This window comes from Phaethon aethereus, assembly GCF_964289735.1.
Source record: "Phaethon aethereus genome assembly, chromosome: 6".
Lineage (NCBI taxonomy): Eukaryota > Metazoa > Chordata > Aves > Phaethontiformes > Phaethontidae > Phaethon > Phaethon aethereus.
The window spans coordinates 32,552,803-32,571,524 of record NC_138580.1 but is presented as its reverse complement, the minus strand read 5'-3'; the positions used below and the strand labels follow the sequence as shown (position 1 = coordinate 32,571,524).

The following is an 18,722-nucleotide window of genomic DNA, read 5'->3' as shown; positions in this document are numbered from 1 at the left end:
AGCCAGGTTGATCACAACATGGGGTCACATTTCTTCTTTGCTCAGAACATAAACTTAGGAAGTCTGGCCGTCCTGAAGATCCATGGATTGCAAGACGTGGTTATCCCTGCACATCAGGCACACTCTAGTTTCACTATAGAGAATTCTGCCACTACCACAATGCTTTTTAATTGCTTCATAAGCTCTTTCATGGAATCTCGTTATTTGAATTGCACCGTGAAACAATTTTCCTCTACGAAATCCAATACAAATGTTTATTCATTCCTTGAGAAGACAGATCCACAGAAGTCCAATGAGCTGGGCACTGTGGCTTGTGTATCACTCAAGTCCAAAAGTACTTGTCTCTTCAACTGCTGTCAACAGTTTTTCATATAACATAGAGAATGATGGATAAGGGGGAAGGTCCAGACGATTGAAACAAGTGTGAGCCCTGAGGGGGGAAAAAAAAGAGGAGGTAAAGTAGTACATTATTTAAGAAGTTCAAAAGAGAACACACAGACTGGTATGCACTTGTGTAGAGATGGGCAGATAGTATTCTTTCAGAAGACTTTGTTCTGTCAAACGATGTTTTCCAATTGAACAGGTAGTGAGGTTTAATCTACTTTCTTCTAATTAAAATAAGCCAGTAAGAAGCATTTATGAAGGTCTTTAGAAACGCCCTGACAGCCCAAAAGGCATGGGATAAATTTTATCCATTAAACGTGCATGAGAAAAGAATGATATAGCATAGTACAATTCAAATAGTCTGTTCTGAAATCTTGGCTTTAAATGTATCTTCTGAGAAGTAGTATTTTCTTCTGTACTGATGATACTCGAATACTGTATTTGGAATCATAAACAAGGCACTTCAGTACTTTGAGTATGCACAAGATACTAGATTTGATGAAATATTAAAAAATACTCAAGATATACAGGAAATAATCCAACAGTAGTAAAGGACAGACAAATTAGATGCTCTTCCTTCTACATTTCCTTGGCATATGGATCGTGTTCTTAGGAAGTTACTGCTTGGGCTGATTTACACTATGTACATATCTGGCCCTGCAAGCCAATGACCTTTAGAATAATACTTTTTGTAATTCCACAAAACTATGCATGTAAGAGGACAACCACGTGGTTTATTTCTCAGTTTCCGAAGTCCATCTACCTGTTTTTTCACACACTTGGAAGTGACTCTTGAAACCTCTTCCAGGGAATGAAAAGGGAAATACTTAAGGTTTCTCCTCATAGTAGAATAATGGATATCACTGCCTGACCTCAGGGCAGGCTAAGGATAACACTTTCTACAACACTGTAGTGGATGAACCTGCTCTAGTGAAATAGATAGCATAACTATTAACGCGATGGGTTCTTGAAGAAGAAACGATGCAAAGAGCAGCTGGAGGAGGCATCTTTACCACTTTGAAGTACCACTTTTGTACCAAAGCCTCACTCCAGACTGATTTTAGAGGACAAAAAAAATTTTTAGGATAAAAACCTTTTTTTATTTTCGCAGGTCTCTGTTTACAAATACTTTATTCTTTTGCAATAAAACACAACACATTAAATAGAATCCAGCTGAAAACCAAACTTTTCCTGCAGTGACCTGCCCTTCATCAGTAGGGCCCGTATTACACGTAAATGTAAAATGTCAATGGAAGGACTGAAGAAGCTCCCTCCTCGCAGCAAATGCGACTCCTCATTTAACCTAACCACTCCCAGAAATCCGAGTGTCTACAACAGACCTGTACTGAGCTTTCTCTGAGCCAGAAAGTGCTGCCTTCCATGGGAGCAAATTCATTAATTGCTGTTTTAAGTGGCGCTCAGCTCCCAGCTATGGGGTGGAACATGAATCAAAGTGGGTTAATCTCATTTGCTAAAAACATAGAGCCCATTACAAACCCTCACTGAAGGTGAAACGCACTTAGTTACAGCCTTAAAGTGTCAGAAAAATATCAGGCTGAAAAAAATGTATACACAGTACAGAAGGTCACACTATTATTATAAACACAGTCCAAACATCAAATATGCAATCACTTTAAAAAGCATTGAATTTTGCTCCCTCCCCAAATACAGTAGGCTTAGAAGTACACTGCTAGTACACACCGTATAGCAGAGAGGTCGTTTCCCCACCCTGTATTTCAGGAGGCTGGTAAAATTTCTCTACCCTTCCATCCCTCTAAGGCTCCTGGAGGAAAGCTTGCTTTGGGCTCCTCAATTGCCTGTCCAAAAGCCTTACAAAGTACTATCTGTGAAATAGATTAAATTATTGTATTTCCTGCAGAGTACTTTAAAAAAAAAAAATTTAAAAAAAATCCCTTTTTAAGAAAGAAACTGATTTAGACCCAGCAGCAAACAGACAACTGGAACTCAGTGATCCCTTGAGTTCAGCGTAGAATGTGGAAGAGTCTTAGGCAATTAACTGTCTAACCACATGCTTCTGCTGCATGGGGCTGACAGCCACTCATTAGAACTATGGATCATGCTGTGTGGGCTGTAAAACCACAAATTATAAAAGACATAGTATATAATTAGCAAGGGATTCATCATAAACTGGTTTAATAGTAAGCCGGCATGTTGTTTACGTTTATTAAGAGAACTGAGTTTTATCTTAATTTTGAGGGCAATTTTGAAAATGCAATCACCTACTGTGGAAAATGACGTTATTAAAAAAGACAAAAACTTGAGATCTTTGTCTTCTGAGGGAAAATACGCCCTTCTCACCCTAGCAAGCAACTTTGTAAGTCTTCAAGAAGAAAGCTGTTGTTTTTTAAATCTCTGAACAGTATTTTCTTCCAACATTTCAAGCCACGTGGGCACTAACTGTTCATCTTCCTGGACTCACATTTTATGACAACATGAAAAACCATACTGGTTCCTGAAGTCTAGATTCCCAATTAATCTCCCCTTCATTTTGATTACAGTAGTAAAATAGAGTGACATAGGGTTAAAATCCAGCAGACTTAAATACTATTTGCATGTGAATCATCACATGCAGGTACACAGAACGTACAGCAACGAACCTGGAGCACAACCAATTTCTCAGCATGTAAGTGAACATGTATGTTGAACATGTGTATCTCGGCATGTAAGAGTAGCAGCCCCTACACTGATTCGGTGTAATGTACAACACAGCGTGAAAGAACAGGGTAGAAGGGGCATCAGGGATCGCAATAGTTAAGCTAGACCTGTAATAATGAATCTTTTCAGGGCCTTTTACATACTAGTGACTAATTAGTGTAAAAGGCAGTGATACAAGCTAAGCAACCTGACATGTGCCTCACAGAAATCTCACCATTTTGATTCAGCAGAACTGATTACACAGCAGTCAGAACAGTGGGAACTGGGTAACATCTAGTGAATACTTCTGTGTTCACAGCTGCTTAGACCACAGTCACATACCTAAGTAACTATATTAGTTGCCTTCTGTGTCTCAAAACCAGGAAGACAAGATGGGGGCGGGTATTTTTATGTGTTTTCAGCAGTGCAGTGTTTTTTTTAGAAAGAGAGGAAAAAAATAAAATCTACTGACTTGAGTCCTAGCTTCTGCCACCCTCACACCAAGTATTACCAGATTTCACAAGCACTCACACTGGAATCAAAATGGCAATTTGCAAAGTGTAACATTGCTACAAGTGAGTGACGGTGCCTTAACACAAATGCTTCAGTTATCTGAGAATCAGTAAGAGTCACAGAGTCCTAGGGCAGTATTCTCAGCAGATCCAGCCATGTGTTTACACACGCAGGGCTTATTTGGAAATCTCTTGGAAGTTTGCTACTCGAGGTCGTTGTTAACGATGTCTTACCTTCAAGCCAGTACTTCTTAGTGTTTGTACAGTAAATCTTTGAAGCTGGTGAGACGCACGCTGAAGCTACACTGCATGCAGGAACTAGATATATAAATGCAAATAGTCCCTTCTGCTTACGGTTTAGCCCGCTGAAGCATAAACGTGGAAGATCATTGATTTTTTTATGAGATCAAGGTTCCATGTATGAATGCCAGGAATTGCCAGCTCATGACAACTGTAAACGTTTGTCATATGTAGTTGTTTATTTTAACCAAACAAGTGAGCTGCTAATTTAATTCTCACACTTGTATGTTAAAAATTATCCACAGAGACACAAATCAACTGTTTCCTAAGCAAGGGAATCAAATGAAACTTCAAGGGCATGATACATTCTCCTAATTGTGGAGAGTTATTTCCTCTACACTTGCTGAACACGTTACAGTAGCAAAGATTCTCGACACATTTCTCCATGTTACTCTACAGGAAGTAGTTTTATCCTGCAGTTTATTACAAGCAGGGCTCTACGTAACCTTTTCAGAGGAAATTCTGAGCATCCTGTTCAGGCATGTCCTGACCTTTTCCACACTGCAAGCTGTGCTTGTTAGCACCCGGAATTCCAGCATTAGAGAGTATACGGAAAAACTCCCACAATCTCTTTTCTTACTTAAACTCACAAGGAAATCTCACATTTTGAAGTCAGAAATTATTTTTTAAAATAATAATATTGTTTTTAAAAATAAAAACTTTTTCTTTTTAAACTATAAAGTAGACTTACCTGGCTACAAGGTATTACTAGGCCCCCAAAAGATATCAGAGTATTTGATTTGAAATTTAGATTTTCAGACTTGACTTATCTTTAATCCTTAGTTGCCTGGCTCTCATTTGTACTGTAAACTGGCAAGATGGCTTTGCTTAAAGGCCACCTGCTGTGCCTGTGGATTTCACAATGCCACTTCGGCCACACTTTGCCTTCCTCAGTGCAGTTCAGATGGCAGCCTGCAGGCAGGAGCCAACCCAGGAGACATCTCTGCCTCTGACTTTATGCTGGAGGAAAAAGCTAAGGGTTGTTGGTCCGAGAAACTCTCCACGTGTCTGACAGCCGCCTTGTGTCTAAAAAGAGACTCCGAATGCAAGTTATTCCTGAGGAATCTTGTTTAAGAGGAATGGGTTAGGATTAGGGTTGAATTTCCTCCATGGATCAGCCCAGCCCAAAACTATGACCACAGGCTATAAGCAGCAGATTAAAGCTGAGACCTGATTAAGTGGAGTTAGCTCACCCACAGTCCGCACGCTAATCTAGATTTCTAACCACTGTTAACCCATTCTAGAGGCTACAGAATTATAAAACTGGATGAAAGGAAATCTTCTAGAAACATACCAGCCTGATCACAATATAAAAAAGGCCAGAACCTGTCATTTCTTGTCTATGAACCATTCATGCTAGAAGATGTTTCATACATCACATCATTAGTCTAGTCCTGGTATTGTTACCATCAACCTTTGAAAACAACTCTTTTTCCTGTCTTTATATCTTTACAAAATGGAAAATTTGGAAAAGCTTCCTCCCTCCCCGCCTTCTCATCCTATTTCTCCAAGCCTGCCATTACCCAATTTGCCTCTTTTCTGCCAGGCCTTGTACAACTCAGCTCCTGCTTTCATATCTTGGACTCTCATGCTCTTCCTTTATCCTTTTCACATATTTCAATTGATCCTACTTGTGCCCTTTGAAATCTTCGCCTTCTCTTGTCCCTGTGCTGCCTCTTAAGTCAAATGACTCCCTCCTCAAAATACACATCTTCTGCAGTTCATAACTTGCTTCTTCCACATTTGTTAACACTCTTGACATCAAAGCATAAAAATTACACAACTAAACTATACTGTAAAGGCTGTGTGTGTCTAATCCCAAAAGTCTGACATTAGCTTTCACTCAGTCACAAGTGGTATTTAATTTTAATTCATATTAATCTTTGCCCTTAAGTGATGAACTGCATGTTCAGGAAGTAAATACTTGCACACTTATATCAAAATATAACAAAATCAAATTCAGAAATGGTTATCAATCTAATAGAATTTTCCATGAAAAAAGCATTACAATATCGATGTCAGCCACAGTTACACTGCCTTGTCCATCTTACAGAGAAAAACATTGAGTTCAAAGAAAAACAGATGCATCAGACAACGGAACAACAGGGAAGTAAATTTTCCATGTAAGGCATAGTATATTTGCATATTCAGTTAAAAATTGTTTATGTTTCTCAAACAGCTTAGCTGTTATCCCAGTTACTGATACTCTAAAGTATCTCTAGCATTAATACATGCACAGTAGGTACCTTGGAAGAGCAGTGATCTTCCCCCACTTCTCTACACAGAACCTTCTTGGACCATTGCTCCCCCGTAGAGAGGCAAACCCTTCATAAGGTATGCTGGACGTGCCTGTAACAAACTGCCAGCACAAAAAAAAAAAAAGAAAAAAAATCATGGATATTAGATACACAGATGGTATGGGTTAGAAATTTATTTCTATCAGCATACCCACTGAAGTCCAAATGCTTATATACAAGCATTTGCAAAATAAGGAAATTTGTGAGGCACAAGTAATAAATGCTACTTTAAATGGAGGATAAGGGAAAACAGACCATTTCCTGATAGGGTTCTAGAAGACACAACTTATCATATTAATTTCCTTCAAAGGTTTCTCTTTGAAAGAGTAATTATGCTACATAAATACTGTAGAATAAAACACTATTAATATCAAGTTACTTAAACTTAGGCCTAAGTGAGTTCTTCCCCTCTTTATTTATTCTGTAATAAGAGCAACTAATAGAAACGTAATCATGTATGAAACGGCTTCGTGTTAAGCCTTTTTGGCTATGTGGATTTCAATATCTTTATAAACCATTATTAAACACGATATGAAAAGGACTAAATTCTGAATGTTAGGTAGAATGCCCACTGACATTTGCTGAACTGCTGTCTGTTGAGCAGATTTAGTTAGAACCTGTCACGAACAGATCAAACGTGGTTTTTGACAGATCACAGGCTACTTAATTTTTAACGATCTGGATATGATAAAAACTTTTGACTAACAGATGTAATAGGAACACATAAGCAGACATCTCTGGCTCTCCATCAAGTGACACGTCCTGCACTGCTTTTTACAGACCTTAAGTACTTAAACAGATAAAAAAAAGAAAATCTTTGATCATACTCATATAGGTAAATCAATGATCAGATGCAAATTCTGAGTTGTTAAAAACAATGGATTTCATAATAGATCAAGAACATGGTATGGTTTGGGGTGGGGGTTGGTTTGTTTCTTTACAGCTATGATAGACATAACCCGCATTAAAAAAAATTTAACTCAGTAGTAAACCCACATGTATAAATATTCCTCTGTTGAGAGGTTTTTGTCCTTCAGCAGCAGGATGACTGGATTCTGCAAGGCTGACTTAGTGAAAATGGAACTGGACTGATTTTCAGGTTTTCATAATTATTTTCTAATTTGAGGCACTTTAACTTCCATTTAAGCTTTCTCCTTCCTAAGCTGTACAAATATTAAAATTTCTATTGAATGATATAACCAATTACATAGTTTTCCTCTTCAAGCTTTACTAGTCTTAATGTACTTTTAAGCAGACAATATTAGAGGATTACTGACATCAGATACTTTATCTTAAATGTATTTTATACTTGGAAATCTATAAAAACAGCTGTGAGCTTCAGTCACTTAAAATTGTTACAGTTAGTCTCTGAGGACTGCCAGGTTGTTCCCACTAGCCAGCATCACCATCATTTTTAGACATCATAAACCTGGACAGGACTACTTTAGCATCCAATTTTAATGATGCACACTACTTCTACACAGATCAGCTGATTTCTTACCTGTAAAAGTCTTAGTCGTTGTTCATTGTTGAACCTTTCCACAGCAGCCCAGAACCACCGAATTACAATGTGATTGTCATGATAACCTGTTAAAACAAGAAGAGCCTTTATACCTTTAGGTGCTACGAAAGTGGTTGAGACAATAGTTAGTAAGTTTTTCCTAGTTCGGCCCTAGTCACAATAATGCCATATTTCTTATCCAATTGCAGCAAAAGACAGGAGGTGAGAGAAGAATATTCCTAAAATGCTTAAAAATCCTAAAGGCAGAGAATTAATTTACTACGACAAAAAGGAGTGGAATCTCTTTTGCAAGCACTTCTTCCATTACTCAATCACTAACAGCCAATTCTTAAAATATTCCAGTGCTGTGCATGGATACATTTTTATGTATCTAATGCTGCAAATAATGCTGCAACCATCTCTCTCAAGTAGTTCCCACATCTTCCATTGTTCTCAAATTATCTCAACTGCCAGCCTGGAGTCACTGGGATTACTTCTAATTTCCTGTCTTCTCTGAGAGCGGAAAAGAGGTAGATCCTACTAAGAATTTCCATTTGTCTTCATTGGCTTGGTGGTACTCTACTAGTGTGCAGGTGCACACAGTGTGTACCCTCTGTGGAGAAGACTGCTCTGTTATGCTATCCAGACAAAAACAGTAAGGGAAGAGCTGCATGGGGAAGCAAGGAAGCAAACTAAAATGGACAAATTACCTTCTCCTAATGCAAACTTAACCACAGAAGTTCGGAAGATACTGAAAGATGTATCTGATGGGATGGTTCTTTAGTGTCTTAGAAACTGGGTAATTCCAGGCACCCCAACACTTAGAGGGAACAATTCAGAGTTAAGGTTACCTCCTCTATACTCTGTATTATTTCTCCAGTCGCTCAAGTCAATTTCTGCTGTTCCAGCGATAACCAGTTCCAGTTCTCTGGCATCAAACACTGACACAAGCCTCGCGTCAACCACCTGTGAAAGAAAATTAAATGCACAGCAACGTTTCTACATTCATTGATTTTTGCCTCCCCATAAAAGGCTGGACAGCTACTAAGACATTTACCAGGTAACATTTCTCTCACAAATGGGAAGAATTAAGTTGTTTTTCTTTTTAAAGGCAAATAAATGGACTTTTTCTTACACTGCAGTTCCATTCAGTTTCATTAGAGGATCACAGGGACTGGGAGAGAATTTTATTGGCAAATAATACTGAATTATTTCAGGACAAATTAAGTTCAATAGATACCATTTAATTGTCCACAATAAAACAGGTAAGAGAGAAATATCTTGAAATACACTCAGTCTACCGCGTGACACTAAGTACAGCATGCACACAAAAAACCTCAAAGCCCCAGTGAAGAAACAGATGGCTCACTTTAGCAAGCATTCACTGCTAACCATACAAATAGTCACCAATAGTATTTTCCCGTTTAAAGGAGATATCTAACAATGGTGTTTAAGTCAATGACTAACAATAATGATGATTTTTTTTTTTTTTTTTTAACACCCCCCACCTCTCAGTATCTCTAAGGGCACTTTGCATTATATATGTATCTGCTTTTTGGGACTTTGTATTTGGGAAATGTGTATGAGGAAAAAAATATTTTGGGAGGATGAAAGAAGAAAGTAAATTTCATTTTGGTGTTTCTTACCTCATAGAAACCACGAACCAGACTTTCTGTTTGTTGTACAACTCCTCTCTCAATTCGCCATTTCACCATTCTTTCTATATATTCTTTCTTGTTCTTTTCAGTGACTGGGATGTTGGCACCTCCTGGCTTTAGTTCCCGTTCTGTGATCTTAGGAAAAAAATTACAAGACAGTATTATAAAGACGAAAGAAAGAACTGTAATAATTTAAACTTTTAAGTTGAAGTTAATTCCTCAAAAGTATTAGCCAAGACTGACTTTAGCAAATTGGAATACGTGAAATAAGAGAACACAAAACAAATCTTTTTTTTTGGGTAAAATCATATTTAAAATCCCATTTATTCTGAAGAATCTCTGTATTTAGTATGAAGAATAAGCTGAGAAGAAGAAACAATCTTTACAGCGACTAAATTAGTGAAGTCTTCTAAATAATATCGTAACAAAGGTGCTGTGATACCTTTGAATGCTAACACTGCTGCAATTCAATTCAGGTAAACTACCTCCAGCAGAGCAATTAAAAATTTTGGTATTTCAGGTAAGTCTCCACAAAATCTCCTTAACCAGAAAGACATGTTTGACCGGTTACAAATAATAATTCCTCCTTAGATTTCAACATTGTTTTCATCAACCAGAATTTTATAAAAACAAGTTCAAATCAGCAGGGAATGACAGTCATTCTTCTGTCCAAATAAATGTTTATCTAGCAGTAGAACGCAGAAAAGAAATTAAATTACGAATCTTCCACACCTGTCCAAAAACTTCTTCATTTACAGTAAATGTGAGGTCTAGGATATCATGTATATCATTGTCTTTCATCCACTGCAAACTCTGGTGAAACTCCTCGTCGAGATATTCGAGGTCACTCAGGTCACAGAGTCTAACATAAACAAGAAGAAAATACAGAAATACAGATTATGGCAGTAGCATGTGCTCAATAACTAAACTCAGATAGGACAGTCCTGAAAAACAGACTGAGAATGGGAGCCAACAGAAAAATCAATAGAGAAAAGACGACACTACTTCAAGTCTCTGTTTACTCGTCTAGTAATAGCAGTTACTGTACAGTACAAAATAGCTTTGTTAATACACAAAACTCCAGCATTTTTTAATTTGAAGACACATTGCTTTTTAAGCTTATGGTGGGTCTGTCCCATGTTTCCTGTGAAGCACGAGACAAAAAATTCAAATCATCAAAGAAATGTTATAAAAAGTTATAAAAACATAAGTTTTTGTAACAAGCAACTGCTATCCTGTTTGCTGATGTGACTACTTCTGTCATCTCTTCGTTGTGCAAAGAAGTCTGTTCAGATATGCTGCTTACCACAGAACTATCTTATCTTTTTTCATATTTCTGCTTACCTAGTACTCCTTTTACAAATCCAACCTGTAAGCCAACTGCCCCTTGCTGTCCCTAACAGTTACTTCCCCAAGCTTTGAACACGTCAGCCATTAATAATATTTCATACCACGGTGGCAATTTCTGCCATTCTTCTTAACTCCTTAAATCCTGTTCTGTGAAATAGGACACAGGGGCTCCTCTTTAAGTGAGGTGCTTTTCAGCTGCAGGGTTCCCTGCCTGTTTCTATTCTTGGGTCCGTATAAAGTCAGAAGAAAGCCCTGTACTCTTAGTTAGGCACTCAAGTGTAGCTTCAGTGACATCCTGCAGTAACAACCCCTACATCAGAGTTACTGGACTGGGCACCATGTCCCATCTGCAGAGGTCGTCTGGATGGCTCAACAGTTCTGAGGAAAGCGAAGGTCCAGGGCTTAGATGGGGTAGTTGCCGGAATTAGGCTGTGCACAAAGGTGGCCACCCCATCATTTTTAATTTTACTGTTTAGAGAACCACCAAGTTAAGCAATTGATTTAATTTGGCAGTCACATGATATTTGTATTAAAGTCCATCTGGGCTAAGTCGTCATTTCTTATTAAAATGATGCTGTTAGCATTTAGGTACTTTTAAAATATACGTGCAGTAGGAATGCTCTACTACTACTCCACACTACTAGAATGTATGACGTTTTATACAAAATATATCCTTCCAGACTTCTCAAAAACAGCTTTCAAGTGGAGGACAAAAAGTGAAGCACCTTAAATTTATTAGGTCTTAAATTCTAGACATGCTGAGCAAGTGCAGCTCTCATTGTTTCAGCCACAACAGGAGTAGTAGTTCTGAAAATGAAGCCCAAAGTACATCAGAGTAAAGCTCCTCAAAATGGAGACTGCCACCAATCAGTCTACCTCTGAGAATGGGTCTTGCGGTCTAAGTTACGAAGTGATTCATATCGCATCCTGTGAGTCATTACAAGACAAATGAATAAGAATTCTATTAATATCTGGAATAAAACCACAGCATTTCATTATAAAATGTCAAATGTAAGATTTTGTAGAAGAAAGCTGATAACATGGCTAAAACAAAACATGAGCTTTTCATACTGATCAGAAACAACACTCCGAATTATTAGATAACCAGCTAATAACCGTAAGTGCAAACAAGTAAATTTAAAAAAAAATCCTGGATTGAAATTAAATTATTAAATTACAATTAATGGCCCGTCTTCTTTGATGATGAAACATCATAATTATCTATACATAAAATGGCATCGTCCATGGGGAAGGAACCAAACAAAAAAGGAGATGCAATAACTCTACTCACATTCGGAGGAGGGCTTTATAAAAGGGTCGTGTAAAAAAGGCATCTAGCAAATACTGATGTATCAGAGCAAGACCAAGAATTCGACCACTAAACCTGAACCTGGAAGAGAAAGAGTTATAATTGTTATACTGAAACTTTGCGGTTTGTACACTGCTCTGTCATCAAAACTTACATACATTTCCAAACAGCATTTTTAAATCAGATAGCTATGTCTAAATTGTGGTATTTTTGTTTTTTTCTTGTGTTTCTTTTACATTCTCATTAAGGCACAGAAAAAATGCAAGCCTGCAGGGTGCGGAAAATCCCTCAGATATCTAAGTTGAAACTTCTCAAAAATGTCAAATCCACATTAACTCAATCAACCCCTGCCAGACTAGCCTCTTTATAAAAGCGTATCTTCCAAAATGATAGCCACTGTCTATTTTCTTTACACACCCCATATATGATTAACTTGTTTTCATGTTACTGGGAGGCCAAGGGTTTTTCCTACCCTTTCCCAGCCTGACAGTTCTTTCTGTCTGTCTTTTCTGCTTACAGTGGCTGCTTGCTCCCTCTTCTGACTGGTGATTATGGAGTTCTCTATATATTTTCATGACCAGTGGCTGGAAGCTTTTTTATGTATTGCAGTGCTGTCCAGCCCTATGTTAATGGGATCTACATGATCTCCTTCTCTCCCCTCTCTTCCCCTGTTATCTTAATTTTGTCAGGTGTGTAAAAGGAGGGTTTGGAAGGAGGGAGGGAATTTGACAGATCTGACATCAAATGGCAGCAATTTTGAAATAGTAGGGTCTTTGCAAATATTCCCATGGGAATAAAGACTCATTGCGAAAAACCCTCCACACCTCTGGAACTAGATTTAAGTCCAATGTTCTTTTTCAAAGAAAATAAAGTTTCTTAAACTTTCTGTTTATGCATCCTTGGCAGAATTTTTCTTTATTTATTATACCTGCCTGTACACAGGGTTTGCAAGACGAGGATGTGACACGCAGAGCCTTCTCCTTCCATGCATAACTGCTTGTCACAGCTGCATTTTCTGAATTCCCCCGGAGGCTTTACAAGACCAGTGCTGTCACTGGCACCGGCACTCCCAGAAAGAGAGGGGGTCATGCCTCTCTCACCCCCAAGGTCTCTGGTCCAGCACTGCAGAAGCCAGGGATGAATACAAAATGTTGGCAGGTTTTTTCCTCCCCTTTTTGCAACTGTTCTGCTTTTCCAATACAGCATATGCCATTTATGGTTGCAGCACTAGAGTTCAACAGGTAGGTTGCTTCAACTAACTGAACTTGGAGGCAGCCATCCATTTAATTTTCTAATAATTTTTAAATTTACAACTAGTAGTGAGATTCCTTTCTGATATTCACGCTTCATAACTGGCTTCCAGTAAGTAAGAACTCAGAGCAGTTATCATTCCACTGTCACTATAATCTAGCTACCTACACAAGAGAATATTCTGTTAATATTCACAGCACGGCTTCACAGACTTATCGTGATGCCATGGCTTACATCAGCTGAGGGCGATTTAAACTGGCTTATAATTGTGAAAACAGGAGTATGTAAAAATCCTTGATAACTGTTTTAGAAGTAAGTGTGTAGGTACAGACTTTGCTTAAGAGCTATGTCATCAGCAGTCTTCCCCTACCCCCAATTAAGACACCTCCACAGATTTCCTTCAAATAGATATGTTGGGTTTTTTTCCACTGAGGAGAACTCTGTACTCTTCAGGAAGTCTCAAACAAATTACATACAGTAACACCTGTTTGAAATCTCCCTTAATCTCCTTAGCCGACAAAAAGCCACAGTTTCATTCTTTTTTTTTTAATGCACAAGAGACCAATATTGCTTTCATGAAATGACTGCTAATGTACAAGAAACGCAGAGTTGTGCTGTGAGACAATCCCATGGTACACGTTCCAAATTGCAGTTTTGCTGACCTTGTGAGAAATAAGATCATTTAAAACCACAAGAGAAAACAAAATCAGGAAAGTCTAAAGAAATGCAGTTATTCTGCTGCTGGTTAAAAAGATCAGATTCTGTGTTACATGTTTGAGCAAATATGAGCAGCTGTCTACAAGTGGAAACAACAGAAAAGATATCTGAAAAACAAAAAGAAAAAAATTCTTACCACTCATGGTGATTGTCTACAAAAGCAGACATGGGACTTATTTGTACTGTATAAGTATCGTTGGCTGAATATTCAAACAAACCATAATACGGATTAAAGAGCTCTCTAGACACCAGGAAAAAAAACTCTCTTGAAGGCCCACTGTAGTCCAACCTTTAAAGAGAAACTTGACATTACTATAAAGTGTTCATTGTGTGCAAAGAAATGCTTTCTTGAATCTACATTCATTACACTATATTTTAATTAAAATTTCCTAAGATTTTATCAGAACCCTTATCCCGCAGATTGCGTAATGCCAAGGTATGTAAAGTCCTTGCAGAGCTATTCTGAAATGGCTTGGAGGACTGAAGTGCTTTATGTGGGCTGCTCTCATCAAAAATTTTGTCTCCAACTGTAATGGCCTCTTTGCCACAGGAATATAACCAAATAAATGGGGCGGGGGGGAGGAGGAAACATGAAAAGAGCCAACATTAGACCTATCTGCATCTGACAAATTAAGAATGAAAGTGAACAATGGTCATATTTTCTCCTTGCAGACTTGCAACAATAGGACAATTTGAAGGATAATATTTCTGTTTTCTCTAGCAATCTAATCTGAGATTACTTCACTGATTTATCTTTCTTGGTCTAAATTTTGTTGTCTGTCTTCCAAACTGGAGTGTATTTAAATGTCTTTTGGAGAGTGCATTTCCTTTGGGTTAGTTTTTTTGCTATTTCAAGATTCTAGTACTAATGAACAAGGAATCTAAATAACCCCTTCTTCCTGAATCATAAACAAACTCATTGCTGACAAAGCACCGAGACTGAATTTTGACAGTATGCTGCAGGTCACCAGTGAAATGAGTTAAGTATGAAGTTAATGCTCTGGTAGAGTTGAAAAACAGAAAACTAGGGGAAAAACTAGGGGAACAGAGATTATTATAATCCTAACAGAGAGATAAAAACATTTATCTTCTATAGATCATGAAGATTTCATACTTGACTTTTAAGAAGGTCTTGCTTTAGTACTAAAACAATGGAGAGACAAAAGTAGTGCAGAAAAGGTCAGCTTTCACAAAGGACTTCTGCTACTAATCTTTTAGCTTATGAACTTTTACAGAAGGCAAACATAAATGAGAGTTGTTTTTGAGGATGAAGTCGTCAGGAAAGTAAAGGGTAGGTGCCAGTATCAAGTTGAGGACAAAGCCTCTTTCCTCTGTTGAATGAAAAACATTTTCCCTTTAGTCATTTGGAAGCACTTAGCTTCTGTTAAGCTTCAGAAGTGAAGTATTGAAACAGATCCTTACTCTGGCAAGAAGGGCAGATTCCATCCTCAAATTGCAGAAAAAACCAAAATGGTTTGATATCATGGACAACTGTTGGATCTTCATCTTGGCACAAATACCAGGATCAAGTAAAGGGTCATCTGGAAGACCCTTGCAAACTTGTGGGATAATCAGACTCACTATGAAATCTTAAGATAGAATAGAATTGAGTGCTTGACTACCAGCCATTTCATACAGCTCCTTTTGTACGCAGAGTTACTGTGAGTCATGTTAAACAAATCAATCACGAGAGTCCTGCACTGCCAGTCAGATTTATCCCACAATTAATGGCTTGGCACAAGGGTGAGAAAACTTCATACAAGAGGTATGCAACCACACAACAGCTGCAACTGTGGGGCATTTGGGTATTCAGGAGTAGAGTAATACGTTGTTGGCAACATGACTCATGTCTCCTAGGAAGCACCAATAATACTTCAGCTCTACCACTCTTAAATGCAAAGCAGTTTCTGCGAATAGAACTTAGAGAAAATAACTTTAAGGATTCATATTCTTTGCAGCAAAATTTTGTTCATTTATCACCACATGAAGCACGAATGTAAAAACATTAAACTAGCATCACAGTTGCATGACTGTAGAAACTGAAGGTTCAAAGAAGATACCAAACATCATGAGACTTTTGATAAAAATCATATGAACAGCAGTAACTATGTCTGAGTTGCCCCATTTACTAATTTATACACTAATAAATAAATAGTTATTAAAATGTTTTAATTTGTGAGGATTTTATTACCCATTACTTCAAGTCTTACACCTCTTTACTGAGAGGAAAAGAAATGCAACAGCCAACTCTCACTTAAAAACTTCAACAAGGAAAAGGAGGAGCAAATAGGAAACAATTAACTTTCAGTATTCCTCCTCCTCGTCATCCTCCCCTCCTCCACCCTGACCTGTCTTTCTACACCTAGCCAAATGAATAGTTTGATGTGCTACATATCCTTGCACCATCACTGACGAAACAATACTGTTTGCACGCATCCTTTCTTCATTCAAAACAGAGATTTGTAAATAGAGAATTGACGTCATTTTGATTTGACTTTGCTCTTAATTAACTCATTCTTTCCCATTACGAAGACGGTCTTGTGTAAAGCTGGATGTAACAGGAACAGGATGTGTCACCCCCATTGCCAGGTCACTCTTCATCTCACCGTACTGAGTGATGCACTGCAAAAGCCTGACATCTGATGAAAGGAGACAGTCTATCTGGATTGATCTCTCTCTCACATATGATTTTCAGATTTTCCCTTTCATTTTTAAATCTTGCGTCGAGGTTGTAGATGTGAAAATAAAGACTGGTAAGGCTATGTAAGACAGGCCTCGTTCCTGCATCCCCACCCTGCTCTGTCAATACAGTGTAATCTCAACCTGCACCAGCCTTGTCATTCCAGTTCTGAGTTCTTCCTCAGACAACATAGTGATATTATTTATATGAACAAGTCCATACTTGGCTCTCAGCTGTCAACATTTTTTATTTTAAGACTTCAGTGAGACCTTATTAACACTAAGCACTTCAGGGTGAACTTTAAACAAACAACAGGATTTAGGGGTTTTCAAAGACAAATTAATTTTATCTAATCTTGTATGAGATGTTTCTATTACAACCTAGATGTTTTAAAGACTGACACACTGCATGGCAATAATGCACAGTACAGCATTCCAAGGGCTGGGTGCTACAGTTTCCTAAATATCAAGGAATAAAATTTTGAGTGCATTTGCAAATATATTCAAGAAATATGTCTACGCCTAAGGCAGCAGGCTTTAGGATCTGACAAAGGGGGCACAAATCAAGAGACAAAAGAGGCAAATAGTACATTAAATAGTACATTTTTCCAGTTTCACTTGCAAAGAAAATCTAACTGCATCTGGCTTTGCAATGCACATCTCACAACTCTAGAACACATTAGACCTTCATCAGACACAGACTGAGCTCTGAAGTGATTTCGAAATGTCAGGAATGTTTGCATTTATTTGACAACTAGCAACAGCCTAGTTGCTTTTTATTTGTGATGCAGGCCCTGGCCTGGAGAGGCAGTGAGCACCTCCTGTAGCACTGAGGGCTTTCAGCTCCCATTGCCTCAGACAGGATTTGAAGTAAGGATTAAGTCTCTAGCCTATTATTGACGCACCCTCCCTCCAACAAATGGCAGCTGTCTTAACAAGCGCTGGAGATACAGTGTCAGCACTGACAGAAATATGCATAACATGAAAAAACTGTTTGTTTTTCCTTTGCTTTCCCAGCAACATTCTGAAACACACACCAGCTATTGTGAAAATTCACATAAACACATGCATTACTTCTGCAAAGGCAGGATATGTTACATTTCACAAGGCCTAAAAAGTCATCTTGAACAGCTGTTATGTTCTAGGCTTATGTATGTGGCATTTCCTGACTGCAAGCCTTCCTCTTTTTACTCTAGACCACAAGAGGTTTGGTGAAACAGCAGCTGCAAGACAGACTGAGTTCTGAGATCCCACTTACTTCCCTGTTCTACTCACCCTTCTTCCCCAACAAACGTGACATAAAGTTTATTTCTCTGCAGGTCTTTTCTAGAGTAGCCCATGATCTGGTTAAAGGCATCTTCTAGCAAGTGATCTCTCCTGATGATTAATCTGAAGAGCAAAATAAATACAAAACAGCAATTTGTGAACAGGAATGACAGTTGGAAACATCTATTTACACTGCGAGGTAACAGGGTGACTTCATAGAGATACACTTCGCTGCTGGATAATTTGATCCAGATCAGGCAGCTTCTGTCTGTTCATCCGTCTCCCTCAAGGATCTACTTTAGATTTCAATAAAATCTCTCTCATACAAAGAAGTGTAGTTTTATTTTCCTCTACCCTAGTTCTTCCTTAAATTAAAGGCTTCAATGGGAAAGGTCCTGAAGTGGGCATTTTCATTAAGTTTAAAATCCTTTTGTAAGCCTGAGCCTCTAAATCAGTCTTATTGTAAGCAAGAATCTAACCTTTTATGTAAAAATCAATCTCTTAAACGTGGGAAAGTCACTGAATGGTAACTCTGGAATCACACATCCCTGTATGATCCCCCATGTAAGTGTGACAGGACAAAAAGACTAGAAGGAATGGCAGTTGTTTGTCCAAAACCAGACTGAAGCATCACATGTGAAAACACAATGTACCTTTCAAAAGAAAAATTGTGAAAGTGAGGAAGTGCCATAAAGATCTAAAATAAGAGGTGAAAGAATCCTCCTTAAACATTTTATCTTCTGCCAAAAAAAAAGTTGAAGCAGTTTCCTGAAACTTAGCTGGCTTTATATTCAAATACAGCCTTAAGTGTGTGTTTGATCAGTCAGACTGCAGCTGGGAGCT

At 38.1% G+C, this 18,722-nt stretch overlaps 1 protein-coding gene across 1 annotated transcript in view; it reads right to left on the bottom strand.

Moving 5' to 3' along the window:
* Positions 1–277: 277 nt before the first annotated feature.
* HECW2 (HECT, C2 and WW domain containing E3 ubiquitin protein ligase 2) overlaps positions 278–18,722 on the bottom strand; it is a gene marked incomplete at its 5' end in the record, with an annotated part of 112,171 nt that continues 93,726 nt past the window's right edge. The window contains 9 exons of the mRNA XM_082001609.1: positions 278–430; positions 6,098–6,210; positions 7,650–7,735; positions 8,501–8,615; positions 9,296–9,442; positions 10,040–10,169; positions 11,949–12,047; positions 14,071–14,223; positions 17,889–18,002. Of these exons, the coding sequence (XP_081857735.1) occupies positions 319–430; positions 6,098–6,210; positions 7,650–7,735; positions 8,501–8,615; positions 9,296–9,442; positions 10,040–10,169; positions 11,949–12,047; positions 14,071–14,223; positions 17,889–18,002 (1,069 nt within the window). The 3' untranslated portion in view covers positions 278–318. The remainder of the gene's footprint in view (positions 431–6,097; positions 6,211–7,649; positions 7,736–8,500; positions 8,616–9,295; positions 9,443–10,039; positions 10,170–11,948; positions 12,048–14,070; positions 14,224–17,888; positions 18,003–18,722) is intronic.